The sequence below is a fragment of the Juglans microcarpa x Juglans regia genome, chromosome 1D (assembly GCF_004785595.1).
Source record: "Juglans microcarpa x Juglans regia isolate MS1-56 chromosome 1D, Jm3101_v1.0, whole genome shotgun sequence".
In the NCBI taxonomy this organism is placed as follows: Eukaryota; Viridiplantae; Streptophyta; class Magnoliopsida; order Fagales; family Juglandaceae; genus Juglans; species Juglans microcarpa x Juglans regia.
This window is the reverse complement of record NC_054594.1, coordinates 21,176,243-21,195,280: the sequence shown is the minus strand read 5'-3', so window position 1 is coordinate 21,195,280 and position 19,038 is coordinate 21,176,243. Positions and strand designations below refer to the sequence as shown.

The following is a 19,038-nucleotide window of genomic DNA, read 5'->3' as shown; positions in this document are numbered from 1 at the left end:
GCCCACAAACCACAATGTCGTTGGCAACAAATGGGTTTATAAGATCAAACAAACCTCCACAGGTGAAGTAGAACGCCTTAAGGCTTAGTTAGTGGCACTGGGATATAATCAAGAGGAAGGGGTTGATTTTACATAAAATTTTAGCCCGGTGATCAAATTTGCCACTGTTCGAGTAGTTCTTTCTCTTGCTGTCCAGTTTGATTGGGCTATTATACAACTAGATGTCTCTAATGCCTTTCTTTATGGCATTTTTGAGGAGGAGGTATTCATGGAACAACCTAAAGGGTTTATTGATTCCAAATATCTGGACTACGTGTGCAAACTCCATAAATCACTCTATGGCTTTAAACAGGCCCTAAGAGGTTGGTTTATGCGTCTATCAACTGCTATTCTTGAGTTGGATTTGTTTCATCTCCTGTAGATCCCTCGTTGTTTGTCTATCATGATGGACACTCTCACATTTTTATTCTCATATATCTTGACGACATCCTTGTAATAGGCACAGATTCCTCAATGATTGAATCCTTTATTAACAAACTGCAAGCTGAGTTCAAGTTGAAGAACCTTGGTCCCATTGGTTACTTTCTTGGTATTCAAGCTACACGAGATACTACTAGACTCTATCTTCGATAGTCTAAGTATATCTCAGATGTGCTCCATTGAACAAAAATGGTAGGTGCTAAACCTGCCCCATTTCCTTGCACCATGGGGAAGAAACTTTCTTCCCATACAGGCAAGCCACTCACGATGGCCCAAATTATAGAATATCGCCAGATAGTAGGGGCTCTCCAGTATTGTACATTGACCAGGCATGATATTGCCTTTTTCATGAATCAACTCTGCCAACACATGCACAATCCTAACTCCTCCCATTGGATTGCAGTAAAATGAGTGCTTCGATATTTAAAGGGCAAGGAAACTATAGTTTCTAGTTAACTGAAGCATGTGCTTCCGTTTTTTGTGTACTTTTCCTGTGTCTTCTTTCAGCAACCACATCGAGAATGAAGATTTTCTTTCACTTTTTCTTTTTTCTATGGTCCATTGCTTGAGAAAGTTTTATTAGTACTTGTAGAATAGAGATGGGTTTGTGTCCCTTCATGTATAGTAGAATTATTTGATAAAGATTTACTTAAAACTTAGCTCAGTTTTCCTGTTTTAATTAGTACGATTTAATCTTGTTGCAGGAGGTGCTGAATATTTGTGAAATAGGGACCAGATCATGGCTTTTGAGCCATTACTTTGGTACTATCGGCCGGTGGCAAATGGGGTATGGACCAAAGCAGTAGATAGTGCTTTTAGCTCATACGCACCTTGTGCCATTGATATCGGTTCATGGTACACTAAAGATAACTGTCATCTTCAGGCATTCTGTGATGTGAATTGGACTAGCGATCCTAATGACCGTTGCTCCACTACGGAGTATGCTATTTTTCTTGGTTCATCTCTCATTTCTTGGTTTACTAAGAAGCAATCGGTGGTTGCCAAGTCCAGTACTGAAGTTGAGTATCGGGCTGTGGCGATGGTTACAACTGAACTTTATTGGATCCGCATGTTACTCAAGCATTTGCATATTACCATTCCAACTGTCCCTACTATCTCGTGTGACAATAGTGGCACAATTACACTTGCTTCCAACCCTATTTTCCACGCTCGAACAAAACATATCAAAGTTGACTTTTACTTCATTCGCGAGAAAATAGCAAACAAAGATGTCTCACTATAATTTCTTGCTTCATCTGATCAGTTGGCTGATGTGTTCACTAAAGGTCTAAGTTCTGTGCGCTTTTGCATGCTGCGATCCAAGCTTCTGGTGACAACTCTCCCCATTCGCTTGCAGGGGGATGTTAGATAGATAAGCCAAAGATCAAGCACTTCCGAAGATAACTCACTACAAGATCAGGAGTTATCTTATATACCAACAACTCAATGCTTATCATCTGCAACAACTCCATCTATTATGCCTCCTGATATATAGGAATGTTTGCATTTTATATATCCACTAGTGTAATTCAAACTACAAAACTCTCTCATTGTAAATCTATATAAACATAACAATACACACGGCTGTGGCATTCAAGTCAGCCTTTTCTTCAAATATTTACAATGCGAACATATACATTTGACAATCTTTAATCTATGAACAGAACAATATATGAAGATATAGGATCCTTCAGTACATAAGAAACCTTTGGCAGTCGGCCACCATTTTGGAGAAGGAATTCCGCTGTGGAGTTCCTCCAAATCCTACACTCACTCACACTAATCATGCTTCCCTCGCAGGACAAAATGCTGAGGTTCCAGCACATGCTTTATCTTGCAGAACCAAAACTTTATTTATGCACTTCACTTGGAATGGCCTCCCAGTTTCAAGTGCCATGGTAGTCATTAATCAATTCTCCCCAACATCAAAAGAAAGATTCGGCATACACAAACTTCTGTTGTTTCAGATGATTTCTGTGAAGGCAGTCGTACTTAGGCTAACACTTTATGGAGTCAATCCCCCATAAGCACATATAAAAATGGGTCCAGTCTCAAGAGACAATGGAGAATTCCTCATGTGGCGTTGGCATCATAGCTACCAATTGCAGCTTGCCTAACTGACATAATTTTACAGGATTGTTGAACACTAAGACCCTTGAAACATTATTTCCTAATAAAACAACATGCATAATGCTGAATGATTCACCTTTATCCACCGCAAATTGCCACTCTCGTTGATATGTCGAACCAGTCCTTTGTTTGAGATTTGGTCGCTTTGACTTCGATGTACTCTTTGCTATTCTCCTCCCCAACAGCAATGTCATAGGGTAAACCAGTTTCACTATCTTCATTAACCCACTTCACAATCGTCTCACCAGCTTTCCCAGACATTTATCCATTTTTTAAATTTTATATTCCAAATCAAATCATAATACGTTGTTAGCACATCAGAATATTTGACACCCTTACCCAACACTACACAACGCACATCCACTGTCAGAATACCACAACAGAAAGCACAACAAACTTCTCAACAGAATGGCTACAATGACAAGGCATATAACAATACAATGCCAGACGTACCTCTATAGAATCTTCTAGCATATTCTTGTAAATCTATTTTTTGGTATTCTGAGTCTTCTATAAATAGTCATGCACTGTATGAAGGAATGGAATGGACGGAAATATCACTTCAGAAATGTTTACGCCCATTGAGGCATTTCAACAAATGCTTTGTCTTCATATGAGCTTTACATTTCTCTTCATGGTATCATAGAGCCGCATAGGATTTTTTTTTCCTTCCTCATGGCCCCCTCCACATCACCGAATCCTTCCCTCACCAATGCCGCTGCACATCTTATCACTGTCAAACTTTCCACTGATAATTTCCCTCTTTGGAAAGCCCAACTTCTTGCCTTTCTCAAAAGCCACCAGCTCTATGGCTATATCGATGGCTCGGTTTCTTCTCCTCCTCCCTTTCTTGATGATAAACAAAATCCAGCCCACAGCTCATGGCTTCTACAAGATCAAATGATAATTTCGGCACTTTATTCCTCTCTTACCGACAACATTCTTTCTCAAGTAGTTGATTGTTCAACCTCCCATGAAATCTGGACCACTCTCACCAATCTTTATAGCTCAGTTCTCAGCTCCATCAAAATTTTGGGTTGAGGCATTTCAAACTGCCACTTTTCTAATAAATAGAATGCCCACACCTATCTTAAGAAATATCTCTCCCTTTCAAGCTTTATTCAATCAACAGCCTGATTATAATTTTTTACGAATTTTTGGTTGTGCCTGTTGGCCCAACCTTAGTCCGTTTAATCGTTATAAAATGGATATGCATTCTCAACTTTGTGTTTTTATTGGATATAGCTTGAATCACAAAGGTTATAATTGCTTACATATTCCTACTGGGCGAGTTTATGTCTCTCGTGATGTTCGATTTAATGAAAATCACTTTCTTTTCTTTCACACCGGTTCCACTTTACATGTTTCGGATTCATCCTCTTCTCAAATAAATTCCTCACCCTCCCCTTCTATTTCGGCTCAATACTCTTCTCCCGAGCCCACTAACTCTCTTCTACCCATTACTCCATCTTCTCCTCCGAACATTCAGACACCGGCCCATTCGTCTACATCTCCAGCCCAAACCAATTACTCCACACCGACCCAGCATGCTAACCCATCTCCTCAAGACCTACCCGAAATCAACCCACCTGTTTCTCCCCCCATATCGCTATCTCCAGCGCCGCACAGTCCCTCTCTCAACCCTCCATCGTCTATCATCCCTACTTCTCTCAATCAACATCCGATGCTCACTAGATCAAAAACCCATCATTCTCGTCCTCTCACTCACACGGATGGAACAATAGCTTGGCCTCCCCCCAAACACTCCATCTCTCTCACCGAAACTGCTTCTATTCCGGAGGAACCTTCATCCTACACTATTGCCGCTCAATACCCGGTTTGGCGAGATGCCATGGCCGCGGAATTTGAGGCACTTTTGCGAAATCATACATGGGATTTGGTTCCTCCCTCTCCAAGATTTAATATTCTTGGTTCAAAATGGATTCTCAAAACTAAGAGACATGCCGATGGTACCCTAGAACGTCGAAAAGCTCGACTTGTTGCAAAAGGGTTTCATCAGCAAGTTGGTTTTGATTATTCTAAGACTTTCAGTCCTGTTGTTAAGCCTGTTACCATCCGTTTAATTCTTTCTCTTGCAGTGACTCGGAAATGGCCTCTTCATCAATTGGATGTGCAAAACGCGTTCTTACATGGTGATCTGGAAGAGGATGTCTTCATGCATCAACCAACTGGGTTTGTAAATCCTGACTATCCTCATTTTGTGTGTAAACTCCGAAAATTGATATATGGTCTGAAACAAACCCCTAGGGCTTAGTATGCTAAACTAAGTTCACGATTGTTAGAACTGAGTTTTCATGCATCTACATCTGATTCATCTCTGTTTATTCTCTCTACTGCCTCTGTTTCGATCTATGTCCTAGTCTATGTAGATGATATTATTGTTACTACCTCTCACACATCTCTGATCAATGAATTCATTTCGGCTTTACGTCTCTCTTTTCCAGTTAAAGACCTCGGAATTTTACACTATTTTCTAGGGATTCAGGTCTATAGAAATTCTTCTGGTTTATTTATTTCTCAACAAAAATATATTTCTGATCTCTTACATCGCACTAATATGCATCATTCTAAATCAGTCTCAACTCCAATGGCTTCCAACACAAAACTCACGGCAGTTGATGGCCCCTCATTTGAGGATCCACAACTTTACCGTAGTGTTGTTGGAAGCCTTCAATATCTTTCTTTTACTAGACCAGATATCTCTTTTGCTGTTAACAAAGTTTGTCAATATATGCATTATCCTCGTCTAGCTCACTGGCAAGTTGTCAAGCGTATTCTTCGTTACCTTCGCCTCACCTCTTCTTTTGGCCTTTTCTTTTCCCCTATCTCTTCCTTTAAAATAACAGCTTTTTCCGATACAGATTGGGCTGGTTGCCCAGATGATCGTAAATCTACAGGCGGTTTTTGTATTTATCTTGGTTCTCATTTAATTTCTTGGGGTTCAAAGAAACAACCTACGGTTGCTAGATCCTCGACTGAGGCTGAATATAAGTCAGTTGCAAACACAACTTGTGAAATTCTCTGGTTACAATCCTTGTTGACAGAATTAGGAAATATTATTTCAGATATTCCCACTTTATTTTGTGATAATCTTGGTGCTACTTAGCTGTTAATCCTGTTATGCATTCACGCATCAAACATGTTGCATTGGACTATCACTTTGTTCGTGATCGCGCTGCTGCCAAATCACTTGCTGTCAAGTTTCTTCAAAGCAAAGACCAAATTGCTGATATCCTCACAAAGCCGCTCTCCACAGCTCGCTTTTCTCTTCTACCATCAAGCCTCACCATCCATGCGGTGTGGCTTGAATCGCGGGGGGATGTTAGCACATCAGAATATTTGACACCCTTACCCAGCACTACACAGCGCGCATCCACTGTCAGAATACCACAACAGAAAGCACAACAAACTTCTCAACAGAATGGCTACAATGACAAGGCAAATAACAATACAATGCCAGACGTACCTCTATAGAATCTTCTAGCATATTCTTGTAAATCTATTTTTTGGTATTCTGAGTCTTCTATAAATAGTCATGCACTGTATGAAGGAATGGAATGGACGGAAATATCACTTCAGAAATGTTTACGCCCATTGAGGCATTTCAACAAATGCTTTGTCTTCATATGAGCTTTACATTTCTCATCATACGTGAACAATATGTGGTGTAAAATACTTTAAATAGAATTATTCTTTTATTAAATATCTTATATCCTGAAGGCTTTACGATGTGGCGGGATGCATGTCATTGTGGGTTTATTTTAAACCAAATGGATTGGGCCTTAAATGGCCGGTTTGTCTTTTTGGGTCGAGCCCTCCTGGTTGGTCCTGAATCAGTCAGTGTATACGCCTGGCTCATCAACGTACAGGGTGCTACGATAATCTCACCAGATACCGTCTACAACCAAAACAGTCCAAGTAATTCCGATAGAGCTTGTTCAGAGAACAAGATTAAACCACCTAAGAAATATATCTGTATATATATATAAATCGAAATAGACTTTGAGTCAAAAGAAATATTCCGCATACTAAAACCTGAAATTTCAGTCAGTTTCTGTGAAGGCAGTCGTAGTTTGGCTAGAGAGTTTGAGTCAGTTTCGCAGACAGCACTGATAAAATCGAGTGCACCTTAGGAAACAATGGAGAAATCCTTTTGCTGCCTTGGCATCATAACAACCAGCTGTAGCTTGCCTGACTGACATAATTTTACTGGATTTTTGTATAGGGAAACCCTGGCAGCATTATTACTTAATAAAACATAAGCAATGCTGAATGATTCACCCTTATCCACCGCAAATTGCCACTCTCTTGTTGATATATTGAACCAGTCCTTTTTACGGGATTTAGTTGCTTTAACTTCAATGTACTCTCTGCAATTCTCCTCCCCTACGACAATGTCATAGGGCAACCCGGTTTCACTATCTTCGTTAACCCATTTCACAACTGTGTTACCAGCTTTCCCAATAATGTAGTTGAAAGCAACAAGCTCACCCAGTCTCCCCGTACGTGCAGCTTGTGTTGCATCAGGTGTACCAGTTCTAAGTTGGTCTCTCTTGTCAAAATTAGATGAAGCAAACTCAGAGCCATCAGGCTTAGCATCTAAATCAAGGGGATCAAATTCAACTTTCATTCCAGAATCAATCTGATTGCAAGCTTGGTCAGAGTGATCTTCCAAATTGTTGTCATCTGACAAAACAAAAGTCATTGCAGCCGCTGCTGAATCGTCTTCAATGGTCCAATCATCAGAGGTTGAGATAGAAACAACATTATCCGTTTGCATGACTGTCCCTGCATAATTATCCTCTTTCTTTTGTGGGCTGCCCCCATGCTGTGCACTTGTTTCCCGTGTCTTAAAATCATTTGCCTGAGCATAACTACAACCTGGTGCACTTTTCCAATCCACAGGCGGCCAGTTTGAGTTCCTTCTTGCTTTCCTTTTGGGGTTTAAATAACTTTTTTCATCTGTTGCTTTTGAACTAAAACTTGTCTGGGGTGAATCATCATTCTTTGTCAAAGAAGGCATGGCTGAGAGGCACCACACAGATTCCTCGTCAGGAAGCTTTGGCACCTTTTGGCTATTCAAGATGAAAAACTCTGTCTGCTCTTCAGTGGATCCTGATTCGGCCATGTTTGTGATCATGTGAAGGAAATTAGCCAAGTGTAAATCAGGAGTTCCATTAAGTAGTAAACGAGACAGCTCCATATAGATGGCATGACAATCAGATTCTTCGGTGGTGTACAAAATGTTGTCCTGCAAGAATCATGTAAATATGGATGTAATTAAAAGAGAAGACATTCGATATATTTAATATTAAAAAACATACCAAATATCATGAAGAGATTGCTTTCTGGATATTCAAAACATTCAAACAACAGCTAATCTAAATACAGTTACTCTCCAGATAAAGAGAATGCAAGTGAAATAACCAGCATGATTAATCTTCAAATTCCAGTAATTGAATATGTAATTCTTGCCTCCTACACCAACATTTTTCATTTAATCGGTAAACAAGATTTCATTGATCATAAGAATAAGCAAGAGCCCGACTACATGGGACATATGCAAGAGCATTGCCCATGCCTCCATAACTCCTATGTTCATCCTATGGGAGTTATGGTTGACTAGAAATGCTCATTGTTTTAACAACATTGAATCAGTTCCTTCTGCTGTCATACACAAGATTTCTAAGTGGCTTTTGGAGCTTAATTCTTTTATTCAGCCTTTGAAGCTGCTGAATTTTCCAGTTTAGAAAATTTTAAGAAACTTGAGGCTGCAACAGATCACTCTCAAAGGCAGAAAACCTGTGTTACAAAATGGAAAGCTTCCTCCTCTTGGCAAATTGAAGTTCAATATAGATGGTTCAGCTTTCAGTAATCCAGGCATGGCAGGGTGTGGGGCTTTGCTTCGTTCAGACAATGGAGATTTTATTTTTGGTTTCTCATTACATTTGGGGATTGGATCCCAACACCAATGCAATTGGGTTTCTTAAATATGATTTTCGAAACAGACTCTGCAGTTCTTGTTCAATGGTTCCAGCACTCGCTTCATTCCCCGTGGAAGTATTACTATTGTTGGGTAAAAGTGTGTGCTAGGGGCGAGGACGGGTCACAAGGCAACTAAAGAGATATGCATGCGAAGCCCACGCGATGGAAGGTGAGGAATGGTTGTAACTAGGTAAAACGCTACGTATGGCGAGGCCAAGTGGCCGCACCTGGAGCTGCCCTGACTGACGAATAGCTCAATCCAACTTCTTACTCTCACTCCAACAGAGATACCTGCCCCGGAAGGACACCACCATCCTACAAATCATGCTCAGGCAGGACGACGCTCCTCCATGAAGCGCACCCTAAGCCGTATAAATATCCTTCCAAGTATGCATTACAAAGGCGATAGAATATTGGTGAAGAGATTCTTACTTCTCCCACTGACTTAACCATCGAAGATATCCCCCACTGGAATCACCCGAGGTTATTTCTTTGTTTCGTACGTGATTATCATGGGTGAAGCGGATGCAGATGGAACTGCTAAGAATTGTCTCAACAACTATTACAGCATCTGGGAAGTTATTCTTGATTTAACACATGTTGTTTCATTTACTGTACAGCATGCTTTTAGAGACGGAAATTCGATTGCAGATCATTTAGCTAAACCAGGAGCTGCTAGATGTTCATCTTCTTAATTTGATATAATTAAGTTGCCTAGATTGGCATTGGGAGACCTTTGATTACCAAGATTTAGAAACTGTACAAATGATGCTAGCAGTCATTAAAATGTAATACTGGTTGCTTTTTTATAGTTATTTTCAAAGCCTTGGTTTTGGAATTTTTGTGACCTTCAATCTTTCACTTTTTACATGGTATTACTCTGCTAAAAGTGAGGGTAATTTATAAAAGTCGGGTTCTGCCCCTCTTCCTTAAAAAAATGAAACTCTTTGTACATCATGACATTAACATGCCCTAGCCTATCTTTCCAAATTTATAACTTTAAGGTCGTACTTAAGTTCTAAAGATCCTCGATGGGTTTAAGTTCTAAACTAAATACTTGGTAGCAAACATTGTCTCGCTGGCTTTAGCATCAGTTTGCCGGAAATTTATTTGTAATAGGCTATAATCGTTAGAAGAGAGAAAAGACAAACATCACTAAAGGATCTCATCAAGTACCTGCAGAAGACAGCTACATTCAATGCGTTTGTTTGATGCACCAGCACCTCTCTTTATAGCATTCCTGTAGTACAGCTTGTCAACAACGACGACTTGCAGACGATTCAGAAGACTGAATCCAGACTGCTTGAGTTGAATATAATTATTGGGGTGTACACTACAGATGTAGCGCTGAGCATAAGGAAGAGCCCAGCTCACTAACGATGCTTTGAAGCTACAGTCTGCCAGACCATAATATACAGCTTCACGAGTTACAACCTGCACATAAATTAATCAATGTGGAAAGGAAAATTGAAAGCACATCATTATTTTGAGATATAGGGAACTCTGTTTTTCTTAAAAGCAAGAGAATCTAACAGTTGGCGATGTCCACTCACAGAATGCAGCCAATTATTTTAAGTCCAATTTATTATTCAAGTCAATTAAAAGGATTGCTATGTAAATAAGGTCCACATCCACAAGTTCATTTTATGCATAAAAAAAATTGAACTTTTCAAAGCACATTTGCATTAAAAAATAGTCTTTTTTTCTTACAAAGTCAAGTACCTTGAAAAAGTATCAATGAATTATTAGAAGAAGTCCGTAGATAGTGGACCATAACAATGACATTGAAGAATTGAGCATAATTGATAAACCCAAATAGTGCAGAGATTAGTCGGGTCTCTCTTGATGCACCAATATGCCCTTCTTTATACCATATCTATGCAAGTGGGCTTATAATGTGTAAGGAAAAAATATTATAAGACCATACAAGAAGCTTGGAACTTTGAAAAAACCTTTGACAAAGCCCTCATGCATAGGTGTTGCTCTTGTATATGTCTCATGTACTTGGCTTCACGTATTTTAATAAATTCTTATTTACTGATTAAAAAAAAAAAAAAACTTTTGACAAAGCCAGGAATACATCTAGCTAGAGTGGGTAATGCTCTTTTTTCTTCACAAGTGTTAAATCTAATCTTAATCCTAAAGGATAAGCTGAAGTTGAAATACGAAACCTTCATGGCAAGATTGATTAGCATTCTACGCTGTTGGGCTCAACATGTTGGTAAATTATACTTACTGCATGACCTAAAGGGTGACTTCAAGTGAAAGTGTAAAACCTCAACGACTCATGGCTGCTATATCCCAATCTCAACCTCCACCCCAGACACCAACCCAGAAAGAACTTACCTCAGAGAGAGCGGGAATCCCTAAGTTTTCCATGAGTGCAGAAACTTTTGTCTGAAGTATCTCTTTCTGATCCTCACTAAGTTTGCCAAAATACAGAAAATCAATCTTATTGAAATGCTTGAATTGCTTCTTTAACTTCCTATCATCGCACCAGCACACAAGGCCAAAGGACGGATGCAGTGAGACCCACTTATCTTGTTCAGTTGGAAGCACCATAAACTCTGATTTCAAAAGACATTGTTTCAAGTAAATGACATCTTCTGGAGTTAGTAGTCCAGATTTCAGTCCATCACTCCACATGAGAAAAACTTGAAAAACCTGAGATGGGAATGGAACACTTAGGATGTACTGCTACAAGCAATTGTTACAAGCACAGTTTTGCCACAAATCAGTTACTTACTATATTAGCAACAAGTGAAGGCAAAGCAACAGTAGATAACAACAGCAAAATCTGTAAATAGCTGCAGAGAGGAGGGGTCTCATGTACACCACAGCCGTCCATGAAAAAGTCACAAAGGCCTGGATAAACACTGCTCAGTGTCCAGGTCAAGGGACTATGATTCGCTTCTGTCAAACTGTGATAAGGATGAATCTCCTTCATTTGGTCCAGGGCACCAGTTGGATCATGCCAACATACTTCTTCAAGAGATAAAAACTTACCAGGTACCACATCCTCAAGCCTAAAGCCGGATGCAGACGGAAAAAATATAAAAGGTCCTGAAGTCAACTCCTCTTTGAGTTTCTTCTCTGAAGTGTTCATTTCATCCCAAATGAACGTGTACAATTTTGACATTTGTGATATGCTGGCATAAAAAACCAAAGTTGGGACCCATTAAAATCAGCAGGTTTGCTTACCCGAAGAAAGATTAAGGGGAGTTAGGATCACAATCATGGAAAAAAATTGTCAAAATCAATGTCCAAAGCACAAGGTGAAGAGAATAAGTAGATGACATGTTGGGCAAATGCCATGGCATATGAAAAGGAACATCCGAACTGATACTTGTTTTTATACAATCTAACATGCAGAGGAACACTAAATGATTTCAGACTCAGACTGCAGTTTCCATCCAACCTTGAGTAAGTGAGCTGATTTGCACCCAATACAACATACCAAAGGTTTACATATACGAGTTCTAAGCAAGTAGTATCACAAGAAGCATTGAGAACCATATAAAATTGTTATACCGAAAAATGTTATTCTCTAGAAAAAATAAAGAATATATTGAAAAGGAGGGGAAATAAAATTGGAATAAATATATCCATGGACCAAACAGAAAAGATTTGGGAATAACTTCCATGACAGACTGGAAGGTCCATTTTCAATGAGAATACCAGAAAATGATTAGAAGAGTAATTTCGTTATACAAAGCACATAATTGGTACTATGATAACACCACATGTGGTCAAAAAAGTGGCATCAGTCTTATATGGTTGCTCTGAGAAACCCATGATCATTAGCATTATTGCACAATAATCCTATATATAAAATTTTTACAATTTCTTTCACAACTTACGACTATTTTAAAGAGAATAGAGGAAAAGACCTATATAGTCTAGACATACTCAAAACAGAACAAAAACAAAGGATATTGATAAAATTTATAAATCCTTTTAAAATTTGCAAATGCTTTTTCTTGCTAGGAAACACATTAGTAGAACCACAATATGATCGGATTTTTTTATGTGAAAGGGGGAAAAATACAGTGAAAGGTGTGAAGAAGAATTCAATTGAAACAGTATTAACTATTTATGATGCTAAATTGAACAGCATAAAGAATAAACGACTAAAAGCACATGTAGTAAAAAAATATGCCTTACTCAGTGCGTACTACCAGAAGAAAAGACAATTACAGACAACAAATGATATCACTTCCAGATTAAAAAAGTTAAACATCAAACATTAAAGTTGGTGATGAAGATGCACCAATACCTGGCCTTAAAAGGTGTCCTAGATCTTCTCCATACTTCTAGAATTTCCAAAATGTCATCCATGGTAACTCTAACCTTAAACCCAATATCACTAACTAACTTTTGACATTTCACCTGTTTCAATAAGATAAACAAAGTGTAAAAGAGAAGTGCAAATTTATGCAAGCCAAGTCCTCCAAAAGTGTATAGGGAGATGCAGCAGTTTAATACAGCTCAGATTACATTTATACATATAATTAACTACGTACTAAGATAAGGAATAATTCCATTAATTCCTTATGGATGGTGTAGTTCCCTTTGACCCCTCAGTGATTAGTGATCATATTGTGTCATTCTACCAGAATCACAATGTACATATTGCCACTAATCCAGTATTTCATCAAAGGACCAAGCATGTAGAGATTGATTGTCACTTCATTCGAGAAAAGATATTGAGTAGTGATATTTCTACATCTTTTGTTAAGTCAGTGGACAACATGCAGATATATTTACTAAGTCTTTATGTCATATAGGTTGAAATTAATTTTGTTCCAGGCCAAGTTAATTATTTGTTCCGAGCTGTGTTTACACGACATATTTGCTCTACCTTGAGGGGGAAGTGTAGAGGGCATAACTGTATTAGTATATCCCATGAGGGTCATTTCCCTCTTTTCCATTCTTTATTCTCTGTAAAACCCAACTTCTAAGTTATATCTACAACGATATTATGTTTTTTTTTTTTTTTTTTTGTTTTTTTTATAAGGAATAAATCTTTACTGATAAGCACAAGAGGCCTCTATATTGATGTTATGTTACAAAACATTCTTAAATACAACAAAAGCATCACTTAAAGGAATTCTGATAACAAGATCAACTCAAAGGCAATCTACCAAACCAACTAGACTACTCGAGTCAAATTTTATGGATATATTGCATCTTCCACAACATTTTATGAAAAAAATAATTTTATAAAGAGCAACCGTGTGAAATAGATGGACTCCCGCTAAGTACAAAACAGAAATCAACGAAGACATAAATATAAAAAGTAGGGCAAAAGAGTATATCCAATGTATATTATACCAACCTTCGGGACAGCATATGGAGCAGAAGCGCCCAAAATCGAGCGTACTGTATCACAATCATAAAACAAATCTTTGGGATAGTGAAGCTCATCATCAATGCTAGATACCACCCACTGGACATCACAAATGCTACTCAAAAAAGAAGACTTGAAGGGTTTACTATCTCCACCAGACTTAGGATTCCAGTAACCCGTAACACTCTCACTAAAATGACCATCCCACAGTGTATCGAGAACCTCCAACAGATAGATACAACATTGCGGTGTGCCATTTTTCAATAACAGGGACATTAAATGGACCAATTCATGAGATTCCCAGTCATTGACAATTGATTCTGGGGAAACCACATCTCTTTCCCACATAACATTCTTAAAAATGGTAGGAGAAATATCGGCCACAGTCTTATTAACTTGAAATATTTTCACAAAATCCAAGATACCTATTTCCTGGAAAAATTCCCTCCATTTCATAAGTCCACATGAGGTTGATTCAGTAACAGGATGCCTCAGATAGGTGGCGTCAACCTCGTGCCATTTCATATCTACAACATTAGTCAACTTATTTGCATTGACTGGATTTCCATATTCCTTACTAAAATGGATTGACACCTCAACAGGCCGTTTGAAGCCGTAATTTGTTAAAATGAAAGCTTTATTTCGTAATTCGGAAATTATGTTCACCCTCTCAACACAACAATCAGGACAGCTAGACTGTAGGTGGATCATTGCAAAACAAATATACTCTATCATCAAATGCTTGTCCTTATTTGTAATTCGGTCATTAGATACAGCTGGCAAGATGTGGGCCTTCAAAATTTCATGAGCAGACAACTGCTTGACACCAATCCTGTGAAACATCTTGGTTAGGTTGTCTACCAAACTCATGTCCATGAATGAGGTATCACAAGTTGATGCAGAAAGGAGGGCAGGACTGACAGTCCGGAGTTTAGAAAATAAACTTTGGAAAGCTTCAAGTCGATGTTGACCATCAAACCCAGTGTCAGATGGTAACCAGATTGTACCTTCATTCACTGAGCTGAATGTACCATCCGAAAGGGGAATAAACTTTATCCTTTTAAGGTTTTCTATGAGATCCATTCCTGTATCAGAGTTTAATAGAATTTGTCCAGAACGAAATAACATTATATAGAATGAACTTATCCAAGAAGACAACCAACTCAGACTCATTGATTTGATACCGTTTTCCACTTGACTTAAAGAGGATATAAATTGAAGTAAAATTGTGGGTCCATACTCCTGAATACCCAGTGCCCTTGCTAATGAATCAGACATTTTTATATTTCTATCCAAGAAACCAAGGCCAAGAAGCTCACTAAGCAAACCATCAGGAAGAAGAATGCGGGCCTGTTCATCCCAACCTCTTAGAACCTTGCATGGAGGAACCCATCTGTCATTGCCTCCTTCCAGAAGTAAGCAGTTCGACATTCGTAATTTAGAAATAATCAACCGGGGAAGACTAGAAAAGAAACCATGAACTTCCCCAACAAGCGGAACAAAGCTCATAAATGCTGACACAGCTTTTCCAGGGTTCTCTCTAAAACACAGAAGAGAACAAAAGGATCTCTCTGCACCAACAAACAAACCAGGAAACTCAGATGACAGCCACTGGTTCCAAGAACTATCTCCGTCCACTTCCTCTCTAGATGAAGGAAGGACAAAATCACCTTGAAGAATGAATTTCAGACCATAAGTTCTTAAAGGAAGAAATGCAAAAACAGGCTGCTGTTCTAGAATTGGAACGCAATCCCCATCAATTGATTCCTGCAATGTAAATGCTACTGAGATTTCCGTTGTACGCACATCAGGACGAATGACATCTGCTCGCAACTTCTGAGATGCTAGTAACCATGTCATTTTTTCTTTCCCATGTGAAACCCTAACGATGCCATCCCCCATGATTTCTTTTCTCATAACTATGAGCGAATTGTTGAGCAAGTTTCTAAACTTAATACACTTAAGTCGGTGAAGAAACAGCAACAAAGATGGGTGAAGATCTGAAAACATGGTCATAATGCTATTCATGACAGTTCCATCTGATAATCTCGTTCTGAAAGGAAGTACAATGCAAGTGTTCCACTGTTTGGCATCCAAATCACTGGTGTCACCAGATGCCAACCTACTATACAAGTCAATATTACATGGAGGCACTAATGTTGGCAAAACAAAACCAATCTGACCCTCACTTATATCAAACTTGACATGAAATCCATTAGAATGAATCTCTGGAGCATCTGTAACCTGCAGAAAGACCAATCACATTCATAACAGCTAATTACTCGGGGAGTGTAGGCATTAGTTCAATGAACCGAAACAGTGGCCTACCACTTTTGACCAATGACATTTAAATATGATTCACATTAAAAAATGACTTGTGTTTCTGAGTGTGGGGCATTATAAGCCTCTATGCAGGGTGTCCCACCGTAACATTTTTTCGCTAAAATGTCACTTGTCTAAACGAATATGAGAATATGTGGTTGGAAGTTGAAGGATTTGCGGATAAGGTAAGGGCTTGGTGGGACAATTATTCTTTTGAGGGTACCCCTAGTTTCATAGTGGCGGGTAAACTTAAAGCCCTTAAGTATGATTTGAAGAAGTGGAACGAAGAAGAATTTAGACATACAGAAGTGCAGAAAAATATCCTTTGGGATGAGTTGCAGGCTGTGGAGGAAGGGGTAGTTAATGCGGATTCTTTATTACAGAAGAAAGTGGTGGTGACTGAAATTGAGAAAGTTTTGTTGTTGGAAGAAATATCTTGGATGCAAAAATCAAGGGCACTTTGGTTGAACGAGGGGGATAAATGTACTAAGTTCTTTCACAAGGTGGCTAATTCACATAGGCGCAACAATGCTATTGAAGTCCTCCATTCCGGTTGATTCAAATGTGTTACATTCTTCCGAAGAAATCCAAGACCACATAGTGCAGTATTATGAGGATCTTCTTGCTGAAAAAGAAGAATGGCGTCCCAAACTAGATGGTTTACTCTTTGCTCAGCTGGATTTGGATGTAGCAGGTTGGTTGGAGAGGCTGTTTGATGAAGAGGAGGTGCATCTCGTGGTGAAAAGTATGTGCAGAGACAAAGCCCCAGGTTCGGATGGCTTCTCTATGGCTTTCTTTCAAGAGAGTTGGGACATAGTGAAGGAGGAAGTGATGCAGATCTTGCATGCTTTTCATACTAGTCAAAAGTTTGAGAAGTCACTAAACATCACTTTCATTGCTCTCATTCCGAAAATAGTAGGTGCATATGAATTGAAAGACTTCCGGCCTATTAGTTTGGTAGGTGGGATATATAAAATCATATCAAAGGTGTTAGCTAATCGTATGAGTTTGGTCATGGACAAACTCATTTCCAAACCTCAAAATGCATTTGTAATGGGTCGGCAAATCCTGGATTCAGTGTTGATAACAAATGAGTGCTTGGATAGTCGGTTGAGAGAGGGCATCCTGAGGGTTCTTTGCAAGCTCGACATGGAAAAAGTTTATGACCATGTGTATTGGAATTTTCTCCTTTATATGCTTAGAAGATGTGGTTTCGGGGAGAGATGGTGTGAATGGATTAAACATTGCATCTCAACCGCTCGGTTCTCGGTCCTAGTCAATGGAAGACCTTGTGGTTTTTTTCAATCTTGCAGGGGTTTGAGACAAGGGGACCCGCTATCTCCTTTCCTTTTTGTTATTGTAAAGGAGGCATTGAGTCATATGGTCGAGGCCGCTGTAAGGGGGGATTTCTTGCTGGTTTTTCAGTGGACAGCAATAGTAATACCAGCTCCATTTCTCACTTACTTTTTGCAGATGATACGCTCATTTTTTGTGATGCTGTTAGTGGCCAGATTCAAGCCTTAAGGGCAGTTTTGTTGTGTTTCGAAGCTGTTTCGGGACTCAAGGTGAACTTGGGGAAGTCGGAGTTAGTTCCGGTGGGGGAGGTGAATAATATAGCCTCTTTAGCAGAGTTACTAGGTTGTAAAATTGCCTCTCTCCCTATGAAATATCTTGGACTCCCCTTGGGGGCGTCTATCAAAGCAAAGAGTATTTGGGATGGAGTGGTAGAGAAGGTTGAGCAATGACTTTCAGGCTGGAAGCGGCTATATCTATCGAAAAGGGGGAGATTAACCCTTATCAAAAGCACTCTTTCCAACCTTCCCACTTACTATCTTTCTCTATTCCCATTACCAATGGGTGTGGCAAACCGGATAGAAAAGTTATTTAGAGCTTTTTTGTGGGGTGGAATGGGGGAGGAATCCAAAATTCACCTTGTGAGTTGGCAAAGGGTGAGCTGTCCATTGGCGAATGGGGGGGTTAGGGGTGCGAAATTTGTGTGTATTTAACAAGGCACTCTTAGGGAAGTAGTTGTGGAGGTACCATATGGAAGGAAACTCGCTGTAGAGAGAGGTTATTGATCATAAGTATGGTTGCGTGTGGGGGGATGGTGCTCTAAGGAGAGTAGGGGGTCTTACGGAGTAAGCCTGTGGAAATTCATAAGGAATGGGTGGAATACCTTTGAAAAATATCTTAAGTTTGGGGTGGGTGATGGAACACATACCCGCTTTTGGTTCGATGTATGGAGTGGGGAGAGTCCTCTTTGCATGGCTTTCCCAGTTGTTTTTAACTTGGCTGGAAATCAGCAAGCTCCAATTTCAAAAGTTCTATGTCGTGCCAATGGAATGGTCAGTTGGAATGTCACTTTTACAAGAAATGCTTAGGACTGGGAACTAGAAGAGCTGGCAGATTTTTACAGTTACTTGTATTCAGCAAAGCTAGGGCCCAATGGGGGTGATCGTATGTTGTGGACTCACACGAGGAAAAAAAAGTTTACTGTTAAATCTTTCTACAAGGTTTTGACAGTCCTACAGCCCACTTTCTTTTCCATGGAAGAGTATATGGAAGGTATTAGTGCCATCTAAAGTTGTTTTTTTTACTTGGACAGCTGCTCTTGGGAAGATCTTGACAGTTGACAATTTAAGAAAACGAGGTATAATGATCATAGAGTGGTGCTGTGTAAAAAGAGTGGGGAATTGGCAGATCACTTTCTCTTACATTGTGAGATGGCTGGGGAGCTTTGGGCTGGTATT

The 19,038-nt window shown here is 39.3% G+C and overlaps 2 protein-coding genes across 2 annotated transcripts in view; both read right to left on the bottom strand.

Annotated features, from left to right (window-relative positions):
* LOC121240152 (protein NO VEIN-like) overlaps positions 1–19,038 on the bottom strand; it is a 138,263-nt gene that overhangs the window by 88,347 nt on the left and 30,878 nt on the right.
* LOC121240168 (protein NO VEIN-like) lies at positions 3,705–14,209 on the bottom strand. Its single transcript, XM_041137593.1, has 6 exons — positions 13,955–14,209; positions 11,363–11,765; positions 10,963–11,280; positions 9,793–10,050; positions 6,633–7,882; positions 3,705–3,717 (listed from the first exon to the last, which is right to left on the bottom strand). The coding sequence occupies exons 1-5, from the start codon at positions 14,071–14,073 to the stop codon at positions 6,761–6,763; spliced, it is 2,220 nt and encodes a 739-aa protein (XP_040993527.1). The 5' UTR covers positions 14,074–14,209; the 3' UTR covers positions 3,705–3,717; positions 6,633–6,760.